General features: G+C 39.2%; 1 protein-coding gene across 3 annotated transcripts in view; it reads left to right on the top strand.

Moving 5' to 3' along the window:
- The window catches only part of LOC126291651 (endoribonuclease Dicer-like), a 286,500-nt gene that overhangs the window by 250,526 nt on the left and 19,202 nt on the right, over positions 1-16,772 (top strand). For all 3 annotated transcript variants that reach the window (XM_049985218.1, XM_049985216.1, XM_049985217.1), the window contains 3 exons: positions 944-1,156; positions 6,064-6,369; positions 12,765-13,059. In XM_049985218.1, the coding sequence (XP_049841175.1) occupies positions 944-1,156; positions 6,064-6,369; positions 12,765-13,059 (814 nt within the window). The remainder of the gene's footprint in view (positions 1-943; positions 1,157-6,063; positions 6,370-12,764; positions 13,060-16,772) is intronic.

Here is a 16,772-nt window from a genome sequence, read left to right as displayed (position 1 = left end):
ACCAGGAATTCCAGCAAGCGTTCAGTTAGAATGCTTAATTTCACTGTGTGGAGCTCACTCGCTGTGTGTTTTGGTTTTGTGAAATGAACCGTGTAACAACTGTTCGGTATAAGTTTCACACTGAATACACTAAAGAAACTCCGAGCAGGGCTACCAATTTACTCTCAGCACAAAAAGTCAAGGAAGTTTGACTTTTCCTGGACAATTATTTCCCAGGCTGGTGGATTGGCCGTGAAGGGCTAATAGTGTGGCCACCTCACTTGCCAGACTCGACACCATTAGATTTCTTTCTTTATTGCTTCATTAATGACCGAGTGTTTGTTCCTCCCTTTAAAAATCGAATCTACACAGCCATTGCACGGACTACACCTGATTTACTGTCATGAGAGTTGGAAGAAGTTGATTGTCGACAGAGTGTTTGCCACGTCACAAAGTGAATTCACATTTAATGAAAATGACACTTCACACTTTTATGTGATAGTCGATGTTTTTTGCTACAAATTGATACACTTGCTTATACTGTAAGTTATCCCAATAAATTTCGACACCATTCCAAAATTGTAAAGTCCTTTCTGACTGTATCCTGTATAAGTAGGTAGTGTGAAAGTACTCAGGAAACGAAATACAGCAACATATTAAAAGTAACCTGCTGTTACTTGTATGAAAAATCTCTCTTGAGATGAGCCTTCCCAGTTTCATTACACTGACTTTCTGTTAATTCCAATGAAGAACTTCCTATAAGTTCCAAATGTGCTAATTGTCATCTGTGCTTCAGATGTTTCTCTTTCAGAAATGAGTATGTTTATGTCGTGCCTCACTCTTTTTCTGGCCTATCAAAGAATTGAATACTTAACATTTTGGTGTACTTGTATCTTTCTTGTTTTTGTGCCTTATTCAGTTTTTTTTAATTTTTTTGTGCCTTATTTTTCTCTAATTCCTACAGGCACTAACAGCAGCCTCAAGTCATGACGTATTCAACTCTGAACGCTTGGAGACTTTGGGAGACTCATTTCTGAAGTTCTCTGTCAGCCTCTTCCTGTTCATCCATTTTCATCACCTTAGTGAGGGCGCCCTCACGGTATTCAAGAACTATATAGTCGGGAACTCACATTTTTATAACATAGCGAAACATAAACAGCTCGGAGGCATTCTTCAGGTAAGAAATAAGACAGCGAGCAGCAGATTTCATTTTTTTTATTGTGTCTCGAAGATATTCACTTCATATAGCAATGCGCAATGAATGTCACAATTTTTTGTTAGACTACATAATTTGAATAACAGTCATCAGGTAGTGATACCATTTGTTTACTGTTTTTACGGCCTCGGGACACACAAGTGGTGTCATAACCAGTTTCAACTTAGCACGAAGACATAATCGGATTATCTGTTTTAAAAGAAAGAAACGTGGAAATGTTAAATTCTGGTAAACTAAATTACAAATCAAATTAACTCCTACACACAACATACCTCAATATATTACATGGCAGCTCATCAGGCCAGGAGAGATGCTCACAATATATTTGTACACTCATGGAAGAAAAAAAAAAAAAAATACCGGCACTAAGAAGCAGTCGTGCAGAATAAACAAAAGTAGGTAGGCGTGTTTTTATATCTGAAAGATGACCACTGTTCGAACTTCGTGCCAGTCGCGAGAGGCTGGTGCTAGTAGCCTCACTGTGAGCATGTTAATCAGGTTTGCTTTAAATACCCCCTGTAACAGCCACGAGCATAAGTTACCTTCGAGACGGGGCGTAGTGAGTCGATGTCGGCAAAGAATGCTTTTAACACCACGACGATGCCATTGTCGACAGCTCACCGAGCCTGAACGAGGTTGTGTAATACCGCAACGAGAAGCTGGATGCCCCTTCTACAGTATTGCAGAAAGACTCGGCAGGAATGTGGCTGCTGTACACGTTTGCCGGCAGGCATGCTCGCGGGAAGGTACGGGCACGAGAAGACCACACTGAGGGCAGCCACGCGGGACTACTGACAGGGGACACCTTCCTGTTTGCTGTAAGGTACTGCGTCCGCAGCAGCAATTTGAGCAGCTGTTGACACCACAGTGACACAAGAAACTTAAAGGACAGCACAAGCTAGACGCTCTGAAATGTGTATTCCACTGACCTCAGACTGCCGCCTTTTGTGACTTTGATAGTATCGAGTGAGAGCTCAGTGGAGGATGGAGTTTTCTGATGAAAGCCGGTTCTGCCTCAGTGCCAGTGACGGCCGTATGTTGGTTTATATGCCAGTGGAGAGCCCGCAGCCACCCTATCTGCAGTCCTACCTGGAGGTATGGTACACAGTGTGATTTTGTATGACGGCGTTTTGTGGTTATCTCACATAAACTGATTATAAATTTGTACGTCAGGCTGTGGATCTGACCAGGTAAGCTGCCATTAATGATAACATTCCAGGTGGTGTTTTCGAAAAGGATAACACTCGCCCACGTACCACTGTTGTAACACAAAATGCTCTACTGAGTGTCAACGTGCTGTCTCGGTCTGCTCGATCACCTGATCTGTCTCCAATCGAGTACATACGGGACACAATCAGATGAGAAATCCAGTGTCATCCACAACCAGCATTAACCGTCCCTGTATTGACAGATCAAATGCAACAGTCACGAAACTCCAGCCCGCAAACAGACATCTGGCACCTGTGTGACAGTGCGTGCACATTTTCGTGCTGCCGTTCAACATTGTGGCGGTTACATTGCTTATTAATGTACCGGCATTTCACATTCGTTAAGGCTTTCCTCACTCTCACATTAACCTGTGATTTAGCAACATTAATCAGTTAAATATGTTACCTAGACACGTGTATTTCCAAACTTTCATTACCCCACACAGATTTTCTTTCCCGTCAGCGTAAATAACTGCAAACCCTTAATTTTTATGAAAGTCCATCTCAAAATAATGTGCCACATTACATGCGTGTAACCGTTAGCAACATGTGCAATGGGTCTTATGTTCCAATTGCTCACAACCCCTGGAATAGTTGCTCACAACCCCCAGTATGTGCAGTGATGGAGTTTGCAATAAATGTGAAATGAACATTCTAAACGAAAGCCAGAGCCTCGAAGGACGTGAACTGTGTTTAAATACATTTGCCAAAACATGTGTATCCCAACAGTAAATGTTAGGACAATACGTAGAGTGCACCACTCGCCAGAAATACTTCCAGATCTAGACAGAAAACATTTAATATATCTGACGTGCATTGCGAGGTCATGCGAGAGGGTGCGTCCGTGGAAGGTGGTGTGCGTGTCATACGAAAGTGAATTTTCTCACGGAGGGTGTTAGTGGTGCATAGCAAGTCAGGGCACAGGCCTGTTCGACCGTTCAGTACTGGTGTTTCGAAAACAACATTTGGTTGTGAGATTATCGACGAAATGCCATGTAATCCCCATGCTGTGGTACAAATACTGGTGACGGAGGTGACATACAGGTATCCACCAGACAACACAGCTCCAACCTACATTGACAGGTGTATTCTGTGGAACTTGTCGAACTGATTGAAGCAATGTGTTGTAGGAGGTGCTGTCATTTTAGAAGGACAGACATTATGGTGTGATAGTGATTATCGTACAACTAATGGGATGACAAGGGCATCATGCGATAGTGGTACCTCTCAGTCACCAAAGCAAAATTTGGCAACCAGTTCCACTTCTTATGAATTGTCCCCCCCCCCCCCCCCCCCTCCCCTGTCCCCCAGTGCACAACATACAAACAGTTCACACCCAGAACTATGCAGAGGATTATGACAAAAAACACAAATCTGTAGCAGCAACTGCATACAAACGCAAGACAAAACTGGAGAAGGTGTGGCAAATTGTTGCAGCCCTTGAATCTGGTGATACCGTGTAACATAAGGCGGCAAGAATTCGCCAGCAGATGAATACCAAATTCCTGGAGGCATGTCACATGGTACTCACTATTGACATTTAAAGGTGTGGGCGAAGCAAGCAGATATCACTGAAGCCATCCCTAATTTCATGGCCAACACGTATTTTCTTCATCACTTCACACACTGCTAGAAATAGCATCACGTAAGATCACATGGTTTGTTACAAGATGGGATATTACTATGGACACTGCTGTGAGAATGAGAACATTGAAGTTTGTGCAGTAGGTGATAGGCTATATTAATGTCAGTGACATTCACACCAAATTGGTGTTTAATACTGACCAGAGACAATTTGAGTACAAACTCACAGCTAACTGGACACTATCAGTGACTAGAGAGAAGACAACTGAAGCCATTGGACAATCTGTTGCACGTACTCCATGCTTTTATACAATTTAAGAGCTTTTGTACATGTCCGGACACCTTGCAAAGAAATTTTATCTCTGCTTTCAGGAACTGAGAGGGAAGTTTGACAAAGGAGTGCCCCAAATGCTATAATGCGTTCAACCACTGAACATAGAATATGACCGCAATGCTAATGAGAAGGTGTGTACAACGCTTGTTTTATCTTGGATGTGAAAGGTATTGGAACTGGAAATAATGGGTCCTGCCATTTTATTGTTAGATTCGTGGTCATGTTAAATCGACACGAGTTTGCCAACCAAAGCCTTCAGCAGCAGGGACTTAAAAGTTGAAGACTGTGATCATACCACCAAAAGTTGCAAAGTACTGCCAGCCTCTGAACATACAATTCTTTCACCAATATAAGGCTCCTCCCATGGAGGAGTACATACTTTGTGATCAGAATCGTGCCATCAGTCTGCATCACAGACTTTTCATTTTCAGGTTGCATTGCTTCACATATTATCAGTTCTGTGGACCACAATATCAACCTGAGCTTCACTGTGTGTGAGAAGTGTCTGGATACCTGGCACAGAATATGCCTCTGCCATTCTGTAATGTATTGGACATAAACTTTGCCGCAGTTGACACGTGCAATGTTTCTGACTGTCAGTAGAGTGCCTTTGTGACCTGCTCCTGGTATACACAGCCACTTTGCATGGTCTGTTATACCCAAAAACACATCCAGGGATCCTTTGTTTCAGTGCCGAGGCATGTAGCAAAGGTTGTAGCTAGCAATGGCGGCAGCGCTCAACACTTAGTCATATTCCTCACTATAGTTCAATTCTTTTATCTTGGCGGTTCGCGCATGCCTGCCCAGACGCGGGAGATTGCTGCGTTGCCAGTTGTACACGCCAAGAGAAGCAGCAAATTAGTATAGTTCGCAAACTTAGGTTTGGAGGGAGCGCGCAGTTTATGAAGTAAAGCCACCACGGCCGCATTAACCCTTTCGCTGCTACAGAGACGTGCTCCCCACATTCCGCGATGTACGCAATTTTGTCATCATTGCACTGTTCGCCTGTGCAGACACGTGATGTTTCGACTGCTTTGACACACTTTATCATTCAATTTCACAAAAACTATTTCTTGACTGATACCTTCCATAAATGACTTAATTTTGTTTTGATGTTCAACACAGTTATTTTGCAGCGTTAGATGTAGTAAACCATTGCATGAAATTTTGAAGAGTTTGCAGAGGTAAAAGTCCATAGCATATACTTTCTGTATGGTCGATTATAGTTGCCACTACAAATTTCAAAAAATTACATTCAAACAAATAAAATTCATGAAGTAAGACCCTTTGATATTGTTTTTAAAATAAAGAAAATATTGAGTACCAATCAAGGTTTGAACCCATAATCTTTCGCTTTGCAGCCACACACTTTTACTGTTATGCTAACGCAGCTCGTCATTCAATAAGGATCTCCTTGATGACTTTAAATATCACGCAAAATACCAACAAACACTGTTGGTATGATAATGAATTACTCACGTTTTGTCGAAGTACAATAGGAAATAAACAATTGCTTCCTCTAGCAGTGTGCCACGCTAGGATTTCATTTTGTACCATTACTACTTACATGTACTCGTATCTATAAAAAAAAAAAAAATAAATAAATAAAATAAAATAAAAAGACATTAATTATGGAATGTTATTTTTTGAGGTGATAATTTGCACTTTATGAGTAACAGTTTTGTAGTGTGCATCCAGCATTGAGATTTCAGATCTGTTTGTCTTTGGCCTCCAAATTTCAGGTACACGACTTTACTCCTAAGGACGGTTGGCTCCCACCGGGCATCACTGTGCCTAAAAAGGTGCGCAATTTAATGTTGGAGCAGAATGTGTCACCAAACTTCTTGTATCGCCTAGAGTTGTCAGAGGAGGAGCAGCAGACAGGTGTGGTGGCCGACGAGACGATCGCCGACGTGAAGGAGCAGCTGGGGGAGTGGGATCAGGACCCCAGCGTGCACTCCTCCATGGAGGACTACCTCGGGGTGCAGACGGTCAACGACAAGGCGATGGCAGACTCTGTGGAAGCCCTCATAGGCGTCTACCTCAATGTAATTATTTACAGAGTAACGCCTTATATTTTAACTATGTATATTACAGGTCCACAGCCTCTATAAATTCTTTAAATAATTTCAGTTTTCTCTTCTGGCTGTAACTGTTTTTGTTGCACTATTACAGTTTCATCTTAGGTATCATTGTTGAGCATAAAATTTGGTATCGTATTACTGCATAGAAATGATTATGTTCTTGTAGGGGTGTGTCGCACTTGATGGTAAAAATCTGTGGCCGTTGCAAGTGACACGAGTAACGTGATACAGAGATTTTTGTTATTTACTGGTTGGGACTGACAACAACCTGCATGTAAATAACGCAAATATACTTATCATGGTACTTGTGTTATTCATAACAGACAATGATACTCTGTCAAGTGTGAAACAGTCCTACAACAGCATTGTTACTTTCGATGTATTTCTCTGCCATAGTTTGACATCAAATCTTGCACTTTGCAATGACACACAACACAGTAGTACACTAAAAACAATTGCAGCTAAATATGGAAAATTATGTAATTTAAATTCTTTATATTTTTATTTTTAAAATTGATACACAGAAAGGTCACAAATACTCAGGTTAATTCACACTCTCTAATTTCTCTCTTATACACGGGTTGTTTGAGTGTTACAGGTGCAATCGAAAGGGATGGACAGAGGATAGTGAAGCAGACAAATAACCTGATAAATGTAGGTTTGGGAATCAGTGGTTTACCCACAATGATGTACGCACAAGTACAGTTGCACCAATGTCACAACAGTGTTAATGTGTAAGAGTGCGTTTGGATACTTTTGTGGGGGGATGTTCAAAAGCTTTGGTGTATTCCTTCCTTGTTGATAGTGCTGAAGAACTCGGAGAAAGCATTGTGGATGGTTGTCAGTGTGTTTAGTACATGCCTCTCGTTTTTGGACAAGTACAGAAATTGATGAGGAGCCGTGCAGTAAACTGCCTTTACATGGAGGGTGGCTGTCAGGGACACTTACTGTAATGTGTTTGCCCTCAGGTACATATCTGATGCTACATTTCAGTTATGACGTGTTCATGTACTCAGTTGTAATATATCGTATCAGAGAAATTGTTTGCTTCTAGACCTAAGTTTTAGGATTATTTGATTGTTCCAGTGTGCTATACTCACCCCTTTTGTTTGTACCTACAATAGTCAAACACCCTGTATTATTACACTCAAAAAATCTTGATTTGAAATAACAAGAAAATTTAAATTATCTTTCTTTGGAAACTGAAGTTACAATAAATAAATACTACTTCTAGTTATCTTGTGTTGATTGTCCGTAAGTGATCGTATTGTTCTTGGTGCAGTACGTAATTTGATGATTCCAATAAGCAAAAAGGATTACAGGGTTCCAATCAGTGTCATGTTATTGTGGTCTTCAGTCCTGAGACTGGTTTGATGCAGCTGTCCATGCTACTCTATCCTGTCCAAGCTTCTTCATCTCCCAGTACCTACTGCAACCTACATCCTTCTGAATCTGCTTGGTGTAGTCATCTCTTGGTCTCCTTCTATGATTTTTACCCTCCACGCTGTCCTCCAATACTAAATTGGTGATCCCTCGATGCCTCAGAACATGTCCTACCAACTGATCCCTTCTTCTGGTCAAGTTGTGCCACAAACTTCTCTTCTCCCCAATCCGATTCAATACTTCCTCATTAGTTATGTGATCTACCCATCTAATCTTCAGCATTCTTCTGTAGCACCACATTTCAAAAGCTTCTATTCTCTTCTTGTCCAAACTATTTATCGTCCATATTTCACTGCCATACATGGCTACACTCCATACAAATACTTTCAGAAACGACTTCCTGACACTTAAATCTATACTCAATTTTAACAAAATTTTCTTCTTCAGAAACGCTTTCCTTGCCATTGCCAGTCTACATTTGATACCTTCTCTACTTCGACCATCATCAGTTATTTTGCTCCCCAAATAGCAAAACTCCTTCACTACTTTAAGTATCTCATTTCCTAATCTAATTCCCTCGGCATCACCTGACTTAATTCTACTACATTCCATTATCCTCGTTTTGCTTTTGTTGATGTTCATCTTATATCCTCCTCTCAAGACACTGTCCATTCCATTCAGCTGCTCTTCCAAGTCCATTGCTGTCTCTGACAGAATTACAATGTCATCGGCGAACCTCAAAGTTTTTATTTCTTCTCCATGAATTTTAATACCTACTCCGAATTTTTCTTTTGTTTCCTTTACTGCTTGCTCAGTATACAGATTGAATAACATCGGTGAGAGGCTACAACCCTGTCTCACTCTCTTCCCAACCACTGCTTCCCTTTCATGTCCCTCGACTCTTATAACTGCCATTTGGTTTCTGTACAAATTGTAAATAGCCTTTTGCTCCCTGTATTTTACCCATGCCACCTTTAGAATTTGAAAGAGAGTATTCCAATCAACATGGTCAAAAGCTTTCTCTAAGTCTACAAATGCTAGAAATGTAGGTTTGCCTTTCCTTAATCTAGCTTCTAAGATAAGTCGTAAGGTCAGTATTGCCTCACGTGTTCCAGTATTTCTACGGAATCCAAACTGATCCTCCCCGAGGTCGGCTTCTACTAGTTTTTCCATTTGTCTGTAAAGAATTTGTGTCAGTATTTTGCAGCTGTGGCTTATTAAACTGATTTCTTTGGGATTGGAATTATTATATTCTTCTTGAAGTCTGAGGGTATTTCGCCTGTTTCATACATCTTGCTCACCAGATGGTAGAGTTTTGTCTGGCTCTCCCAAGGCCGTCAGTAGTTCCAATGGAATGTTGTCTACTCCGGGGGCCTTGTTTCGACTCAGGACTTTCAGTGCTCTGTCAAATTCTTCACGCAGTATCAGGTTCTCTTATCTCCAAAACCTGTAGGCAGTATCTATCTTACCCCTAGTGAGATAAGCCTCTACATCCTTACATTTGTCCTCTAGCAATCCGTGCTTAGCCATTTTGCACTTCCTGTTGATCTCATTTTTGATACTTTTGTATTCCTTTTTGCCTGCTTCATTTACTGCATTTTTATACTTTCTCCTTTCATCAATTAAATTCAATATTTCTTCTGTTACCCAAGGATTTCTACTAGCCCTCGTCTTTTTACCTACTTGATCCTCTACTGCCTTCACTACTTCATTCCTCAATGCTATCCATTCTTCTTCTACTGTATTTCTTTCCCCCATTCCTGTCAATTGTTCCCTTATGCTCTCCCTGAAACTCTGTACAACCTAGGGTTCTTTCAGTTTATCCAGATCCCATTTCCTTAAATTCCCACCTTTTTGCAGTTTCTTCAGTTTTAATCTACAGGTCATAACCAATAGATTGTGGTCAGAGTCCACATCTTCCCCTGGAAATGTCTTACAATTTAAAACCTGGTTCCTAAATCTCTGTCTTACTATTATATAATCTATCTGATACCTTTTAGTATCTCCAGGGTTCTTCCATGTATACTACCTTCTTTCATGATTCTTAAACCAAGTATTAGCTATGATTAAGTTGTGCTCTGTGCAAAATTCTACCAGGTGGCTTCCTCTTTCAATTCTTAGCCCCAGTCCATATTCACCTACTACGTTTCCTTCTCTCCCTTTTCCTACACTCGAATTCCAGTCACCCATGACTATTAAATTTTCGTCTCCCTTCACTATCTGAATAATTTCTTTTATGTCATCATATATTTCTTCAATTTCTTTGTTATCTGCAGAGCTATTTGGCATATAAATGTGTACTACTGTAGTAGGTGTGGGCTTCGTATCTATCTTGGCCACAATAATGCGTTCACTGTGCTGTTTGTAGTAGCTTACCCGCATTCCTATTTTCCTATTCATTATTAAACCTACTCCTGCATTACCCCTATTTGATTTTATGTTTATAACCCTGTAGTCACCTGACCAAAAGTCTTGTTCCTCCTGCCACCGAACTTCACTAATTCCCACTATATCTAACTTTAACCTATCCATTTCCCTTTTTAAATTTTCTAACCTACCTGTCCGATTAAGGGATCTGACATTCCACGCTCCGATCCGTAGAATGCCAGTTTTCTTTCTCCTGATAACGACATCCTCTTGAGTAGTCTCCACCCGGAGATCCGAATTGGGGACTATTTTACCGAAGAGGACGCCATCATCATTTAATCATAAAGTAAAGCTGCGTGCCCTCAGGAAAAATTACGGCCGTAGTTTCCTTTTGCTTTCAGCCATTTGCTGTACCAGCCAGCAAGGCTGTTTTGGTTATTGTTACAAGGCCAGATCAGTCAATCATCCAGACTGTGTTGCCCTTGCAACTACTGAAAAGGCTGCTGCCCCTCTTCAGAAACCACACGTTTGTCTGGCCTCTCAACAGTTACTCCTCCGTTGTGGTTGTATCTACGGTACGGCTATATGTATTGCTAAGGCATGCAAGCCTCCCCACCAATGACAAGACCCATGGTTCATTTGGGGGGGGGGGCATCTGTCATTGTGAACAATATATAAGAATTGTCATTTAGAAATGCTGAGAATTCATTCTCTCCAAGAAGCTGTATAACAAAATTGTAATAAACGCAACAAATGGATTTCTTCTTATCCTTGTTGTTGTTTTTGTTGTTGTTGTTGATGATGATGAAGATAAAAAAGGCATTCAACCAATCTGGCCTGCAGAAAGTATTACATGTACATTTTTGTGTTATCTTGTGTCAACATACAAAATAGGAAGTTAAGGAATAGAACTGCTCATTTATTTGTCCTTGAACACACAGCCCAACACACACAAATTGAATTTGCTGACATATGTTGATTTTATAATTGTCAGTCTTTAACATTCAACAAAGTTGATTGAATTCTGTATTTTCCAGATGTTCCGTAGGCGCTGTTAGAACAGGTTATAAGTAGAGATCAGCATGGTTAAGAGAGTTGTTCTGTATCTATGGTTGTTACTGTTTTGTAAACCGCTTCTTAAACAATTCTGTACAGTGGAGTTCTGGTTAGAATTTTCATCTGAAATTGGGCTGCGTAATTTACATTCTGTAGATTAACTCTAGAACACCAGAGGTGATGGAGGGAATGTTACATTGCTACTAAACCATCAGAAATTGCACTGCTCCAAATTTGTTCAAAGGAATCCATAATTTATAAGTTATGTATTAGTTAATTACAATTATTAGATCTCCAGTGGTATGTTACATATCAAATTAGGTACAAAACATCATGTTTTATACCCTACTGCAATTGTAAATTTTATGAGAGTTTAGTAGTATAGGGTTAATAAAGTACAGGGCAACCATAATCACATTTTAATAAAGCAACCCTGTCACATTGGTGATACATTCCATTAATCATAACTTTTCTGTAATAATTACTGAAACATATTTCATGAAGATTTCTTGGAACGTTTCTGCAGCACTGAGAAGTCAAATCAAATTGTGGTAAAAGGGAGTGTTGCATTTTGTGTTCTGTTAAATGTTAATCATCTAGTTCATTTACAACATGTACATTAATCCACAATGTGACAATTTAGGTATGTAAAAGTTACCAAGAATTCTGCTCCTGGCAAGTTTCTTGTGCTGGGCATTTTTTCAGGAGCTGTGTATGAATTACAGTAGTTCAAAAGAAGAATGCCTTTTGCGTACTGTACATTACTTTATATATTTTTTATTTTATTGATCTTGTGCACTCATACGTGTTTTGCCTTAGTTACAAGGCATTTTCAGTGGGTGTCAGATCAGTGTCTCATTATTTTTAAGGCAAACAGCTCTCTCTCAGGTGGCAAACCGGTTAAAAGTTTGCATATACTATACATTACATGTTGATATGTTACATGTTGATATGCTGCATGTTGAAAATAGTGATCAAAAGGAAAACTGCAAACTTTCAACCAGTTTGCCACATGAAGAGAAAGCTGTTTGGATTAAAAATAATGAATCAGATGCAGGTTTGACACGCACTGATGATGTCTTGCAACTAAGGTGAAACATGTCTGGGTGCACAAGATAAATAAAAAAAATTTAATGTGTAGCATGCAAAAGACATTTTTCTTTTGAATTACTGAAATGTGTTTAGATTCACCTTCAAATCTTCATCTGTATGTACATGTGTTTATCAATGTAAGAGTATTTAAGTATTGTTTTTTTTCTGTAAGGGAACCTAGTTCACATGTAGGTATGTCTTAATTATGTATTTGATTAGTATTATATACATAAATTCCCATAAAATGTATTGCAAAAACCACAGCAAGCTTGTAAAACTCACTTGTGTCGTATCCTGCGATCAGGTTTTCATCTTGGATCAGTGGAACACAAAGTAAATAAACAAATGAAATAAAAGCATAAATAGCAGTGAAGATCTGATGGTGGAATTGTTTAATAAGTTTAGAATGTGAGGTCCTGGATCATATAAGACATTCTGACATACAGCTTTATGCATTACAGGAGTTTGGCGTGGAAGGAGCACTCAGGTTTGTAAACTGGCTGAAAATCCTGCCCGCAGAACATGCCTCACCACAGAACATCCTCAAAAGTCCATCACTATCACCGATTCTAGGCACAGGATCTGCCAGAGAATTGGACTTTCACCTCGAAAATGCTGCAAGGCTGGAAAAAATTTTAGGATACAAATTCCAGAATAGAGGATATTTGCTCCAAGCTCTCAGCCACGCATCTTATATACAGAACAGGATCACAGATTGTTACCAGCGCCTGGAATTTTTGGGAGATGCTGTTCTTGGTATGTTCTTCTCTAATTTAACACAGTGAAAAAAATGTCTCTATGTTTTGTTCATCTTATTTATCTATTTTTGTCACTGCCTCTGAGCTGTAACAGAAAATGTAGAAGCATAATTTTTGTATATAATGGTCGACTAACACATTTCATTAAGAAAATGCAATATCATTTGTGCAACAAACAAGTAAACAAGGAAAATTGGGAAATGGTCTTTTCAGCTTTCCCTCCATCGTGCTGTAGTGTCACATAAAGCCTAAACCTTGTCCGATGCCAGAATCACCACCTGCCTTGCAATTTGCGAGATGTAAAATAAATTGTGAACCTCAGTGCACTACTGATCATCCAGGACAAGCTTATTAGCAGATGCAAATCACTAACACTGTGCAGTTATGAAAGTGTAGATTGCATGAAACTGGCTCATTGATATCAGTTATATTGTGCTGGTAACAAATAACAAAAAAATTCAAACTTTCCTATGATCGGTTAGCAAAAGCTCTCATCCGTTAAGGAGACTAGAAGAAATTTATTGCCAGCAGACATGAAATCGTTGAAACGAGATTACAGTAGTACTATTATTCACCAGTTCAGTACTTTACCTGAGTTAATATTGTAGGTGTAGTGGCAGCTATTGTAATTTATCCTTATGCTTTTTTTGGAAAGAGAGTTTTGCATAACACTTTTTTTTTTAAGTCTGTGGACCATGGGGAAATTTTTAGCTTTTAGGGCTATGGAAACTGTACATACCATCAAATAATGTTTTAAAAGCTGTTGAGAATTGTGCTTACCAGCAGAGTATTTCCTCCACAAAATTGAAAAGTCTTTTGTGGACTTTGTGAAGCATACTTTCTGCCATCTCAGCTGTGTATTAACTTTTGGGAATGTGTGTTATTGCCTATGGATGTGCCTAAACTGCACATGTATAAAAACTACTACAACAATCAATTTGTGTCCTTTGTGGCATCACTATTGTTGTCGCTTCTGAAGTGGGAACACTTTGTTTTGTTTCTGCAGCTTATGTTATTGTGACTTGATCAAGCTCATTTCTTTGCTGTATGATAAATTAAGTTTCTAGGATTGTTTTCACACTGTGGTAAGTAAAATAAAAACACAAAATGCTGTTTCTCTTATATTTTTTCATGTATAATGGCAACACATAACAGCTCATAAAAGAGAAGTGGGAAATAAACATTCCACCATAGTTTTTGCTCCTATATCACACAAATAAAATTATCAGAAAATAAATATAGTTAATTGACAAAAATTCTAATACAAAACCAAAAAATTAACTTTCTTGAGTTGCTACAAAAAAATGCACAATAAAGATTTAAATGTAGTAGTAATGCGCGACTTATAAACAGCAAGAGGAAAGAATTCCCACAGTTCAGTGAATCAGAAGTTAAAGACGGTATCCTTGTTGGCATCTGAAGACAAACAGTTTGATCTATTGTTGCATGGTGATGAGAAGGCTGTCTGGGAAAATGCTTGTTTCATTTCTTATGATATAATAGGGGATAAAATTAATAGATTATTCACCACTGAACATTTTCATGTAACTGGTGCAAATATTTACATGTAAAGCCAAGAGACATGAGGTACATAAAACTTCATTATATTCGCATCTGTGACACATTGTTACATGTTGTTGTTGTTGTTTGTTGTTGTGGTCTTCAGTCCTGAGACTGGTTTGATGCAGATCTCCATGCTACCATTGTTACATATAATGTAAAAATTATTATCCAGGAACCTTTCAACCAATGATGTGTTGCAACTTAGTCTTGTCAATAATTACTCAGAACTTTTGTCACTTAAATCATGATTTCTCATACTCATTTATGGAGAAGTATGCTTTCTTAAATCACTCTGCCAAAACAATTTTAAATATTTTATAATCTTCATTCAGAGACTAAAATTGAAAATAATGTACTCAGTTGTGTTATTATTAATTTGTAAATACCCCTCAGGGCACCCACAGCTCTTTCACGAGTTCGTGCACGGTGAACACACGAGCCCTGAGCTGTTGTGACCCTTTCTTCCTTCCGGGCTGTATTTCCTTCCCTGTACCCTCCCTACCTGTCCTCACTTCTTCTCCTCTGCCCCCTCCTTCCACTCTCTTGGTGTTGCTACTTAAAGTAGACATGGCTGTCCACCAGGTTTCCAGTTTTTGTTCCTCATGCCTTTTCACCTTTCTTTTATTTACTTATTTATGCATTTATTTTACCTGGCAAGATTAGGGCCTTCAGGCCCTCTCTTACACCTAACCAGGCATACTCAGATTGAACGAGTTACAGTTCTACATAACATTAAGGACATATAACGTATTATGCAGTATTGATGTTAAAGAAAAAAATAGAGATTATAACATTAGTACAGTGATAATTATAACAATAAAAATAATTATAACAATCATGAATAATAATGATAATAATAATAATAATTATTATTATTATTATTATTATTATTATTATGACTATGTATATGAAAGTAAACATACTTTTCCTTTGTGAATGTCAGTCCCATTGTTAGTTGGGAATTTTCTCGTTATGTTCTTGCAGCTTGTGAGTTATTCTCATCGAGCAGAGACATAAGACGATAGAATGGGGTGAAATAGATATATAAGAGGTAGATAGGTTAGAGGAAGAGAAATAGAACGGTAAAATTCGAAGCTGTGATGGAGAGGAGAAAGAAAGAGATGGGAGGGGCACAACAAGGGTGGCTATACCGTCCCTAATATGTAAGTTTTGAGTTCCCTCTTGAATGTTGAGTGGTTCTGGATAAGACGCAGATCACAGGGGAGCGCGTTCCATAGTCGTATGGCTGAGATGGAGAATGACACTGAGAAAGATTTTGTGTTATGTGAAGGTACAGCCAAGTTGCTAGACATATCCGATCTGGTATTGCGATTGTGGAATGATAATAGGTGTTTAATGTGAGAAGATAAGTATTGGGGGCACCAGTGGCTAAGAAATCAATGAAGTAAGCACATCATGAGGAGATCGCGTGCCTTATGTGGGTGTATCCAACCTAGCTGAGAGTATGAAGGACTGATATGATCATACAACCGAATATTGCACACATATCTAACGCAAGCATTCATCACTAGCTCGAGGCATCTAGAATTTTCACTATTTGTGCCGTGTTGAACTACATCGCAGTAGTAAAGATTAGGCAAGACTAGTGTTTGGACTAATTTTTGTTTAACATGGGTTGGAAATATTTTTCTAAATATTTGAATTGCATGTAGGTAGGAGAGCGATTTCCGGCAAGCTGTGACTGTTTGTTCTTCCCAGTTTAGGTGTTCATCCAAGATTATTCCAAGGTCTTTTACTGTTTTTTTGGTATGGTAGTTGGGTACCATTGAGGAGTATTTTAGGGACTGTTTCGCGAATGTACCGGCTGATTAACTTTGAATGAGATATAAGTATGACCTGGGATTTCTTGGGGTTTAGTTTCAGACCTAGGTTCTGTGCCCATCGAGAAACAGAGCAAAGATCTGCGTTCATACTCGCTACTGCGCCATCAATGTTTTTGGGGCTTCCACTTATGTACAGTTGGATGTCGTCGGCATATAGATGGTAGTTGCAGGAGTGAATCACTGAAGAAATATCATTAATGTACAGTGAGAAGAGTAGTGGACCAAGAACGGAGCCTTGGGGAACTCTAGAACGCACGCTTTTCCATGATGACTTTTCTGACCCACAAATGACTTGTTGACTTCT

This window comes from Schistocerca gregaria, chromosome 9 (assembly GCF_023897955.1).
Source record: "Schistocerca gregaria isolate iqSchGreg1 chromosome 9, iqSchGreg1.2, whole genome shotgun sequence".
NCBI classification, from domain to species: domain Eukaryota; kingdom Metazoa; phylum Arthropoda; class Insecta; order Orthoptera; family Acrididae; genus Schistocerca; species Schistocerca gregaria.
Note: the sequence above shows the minus strand (reverse complement) of the source record. Positions and strands in the feature narration are given on the sequence as shown.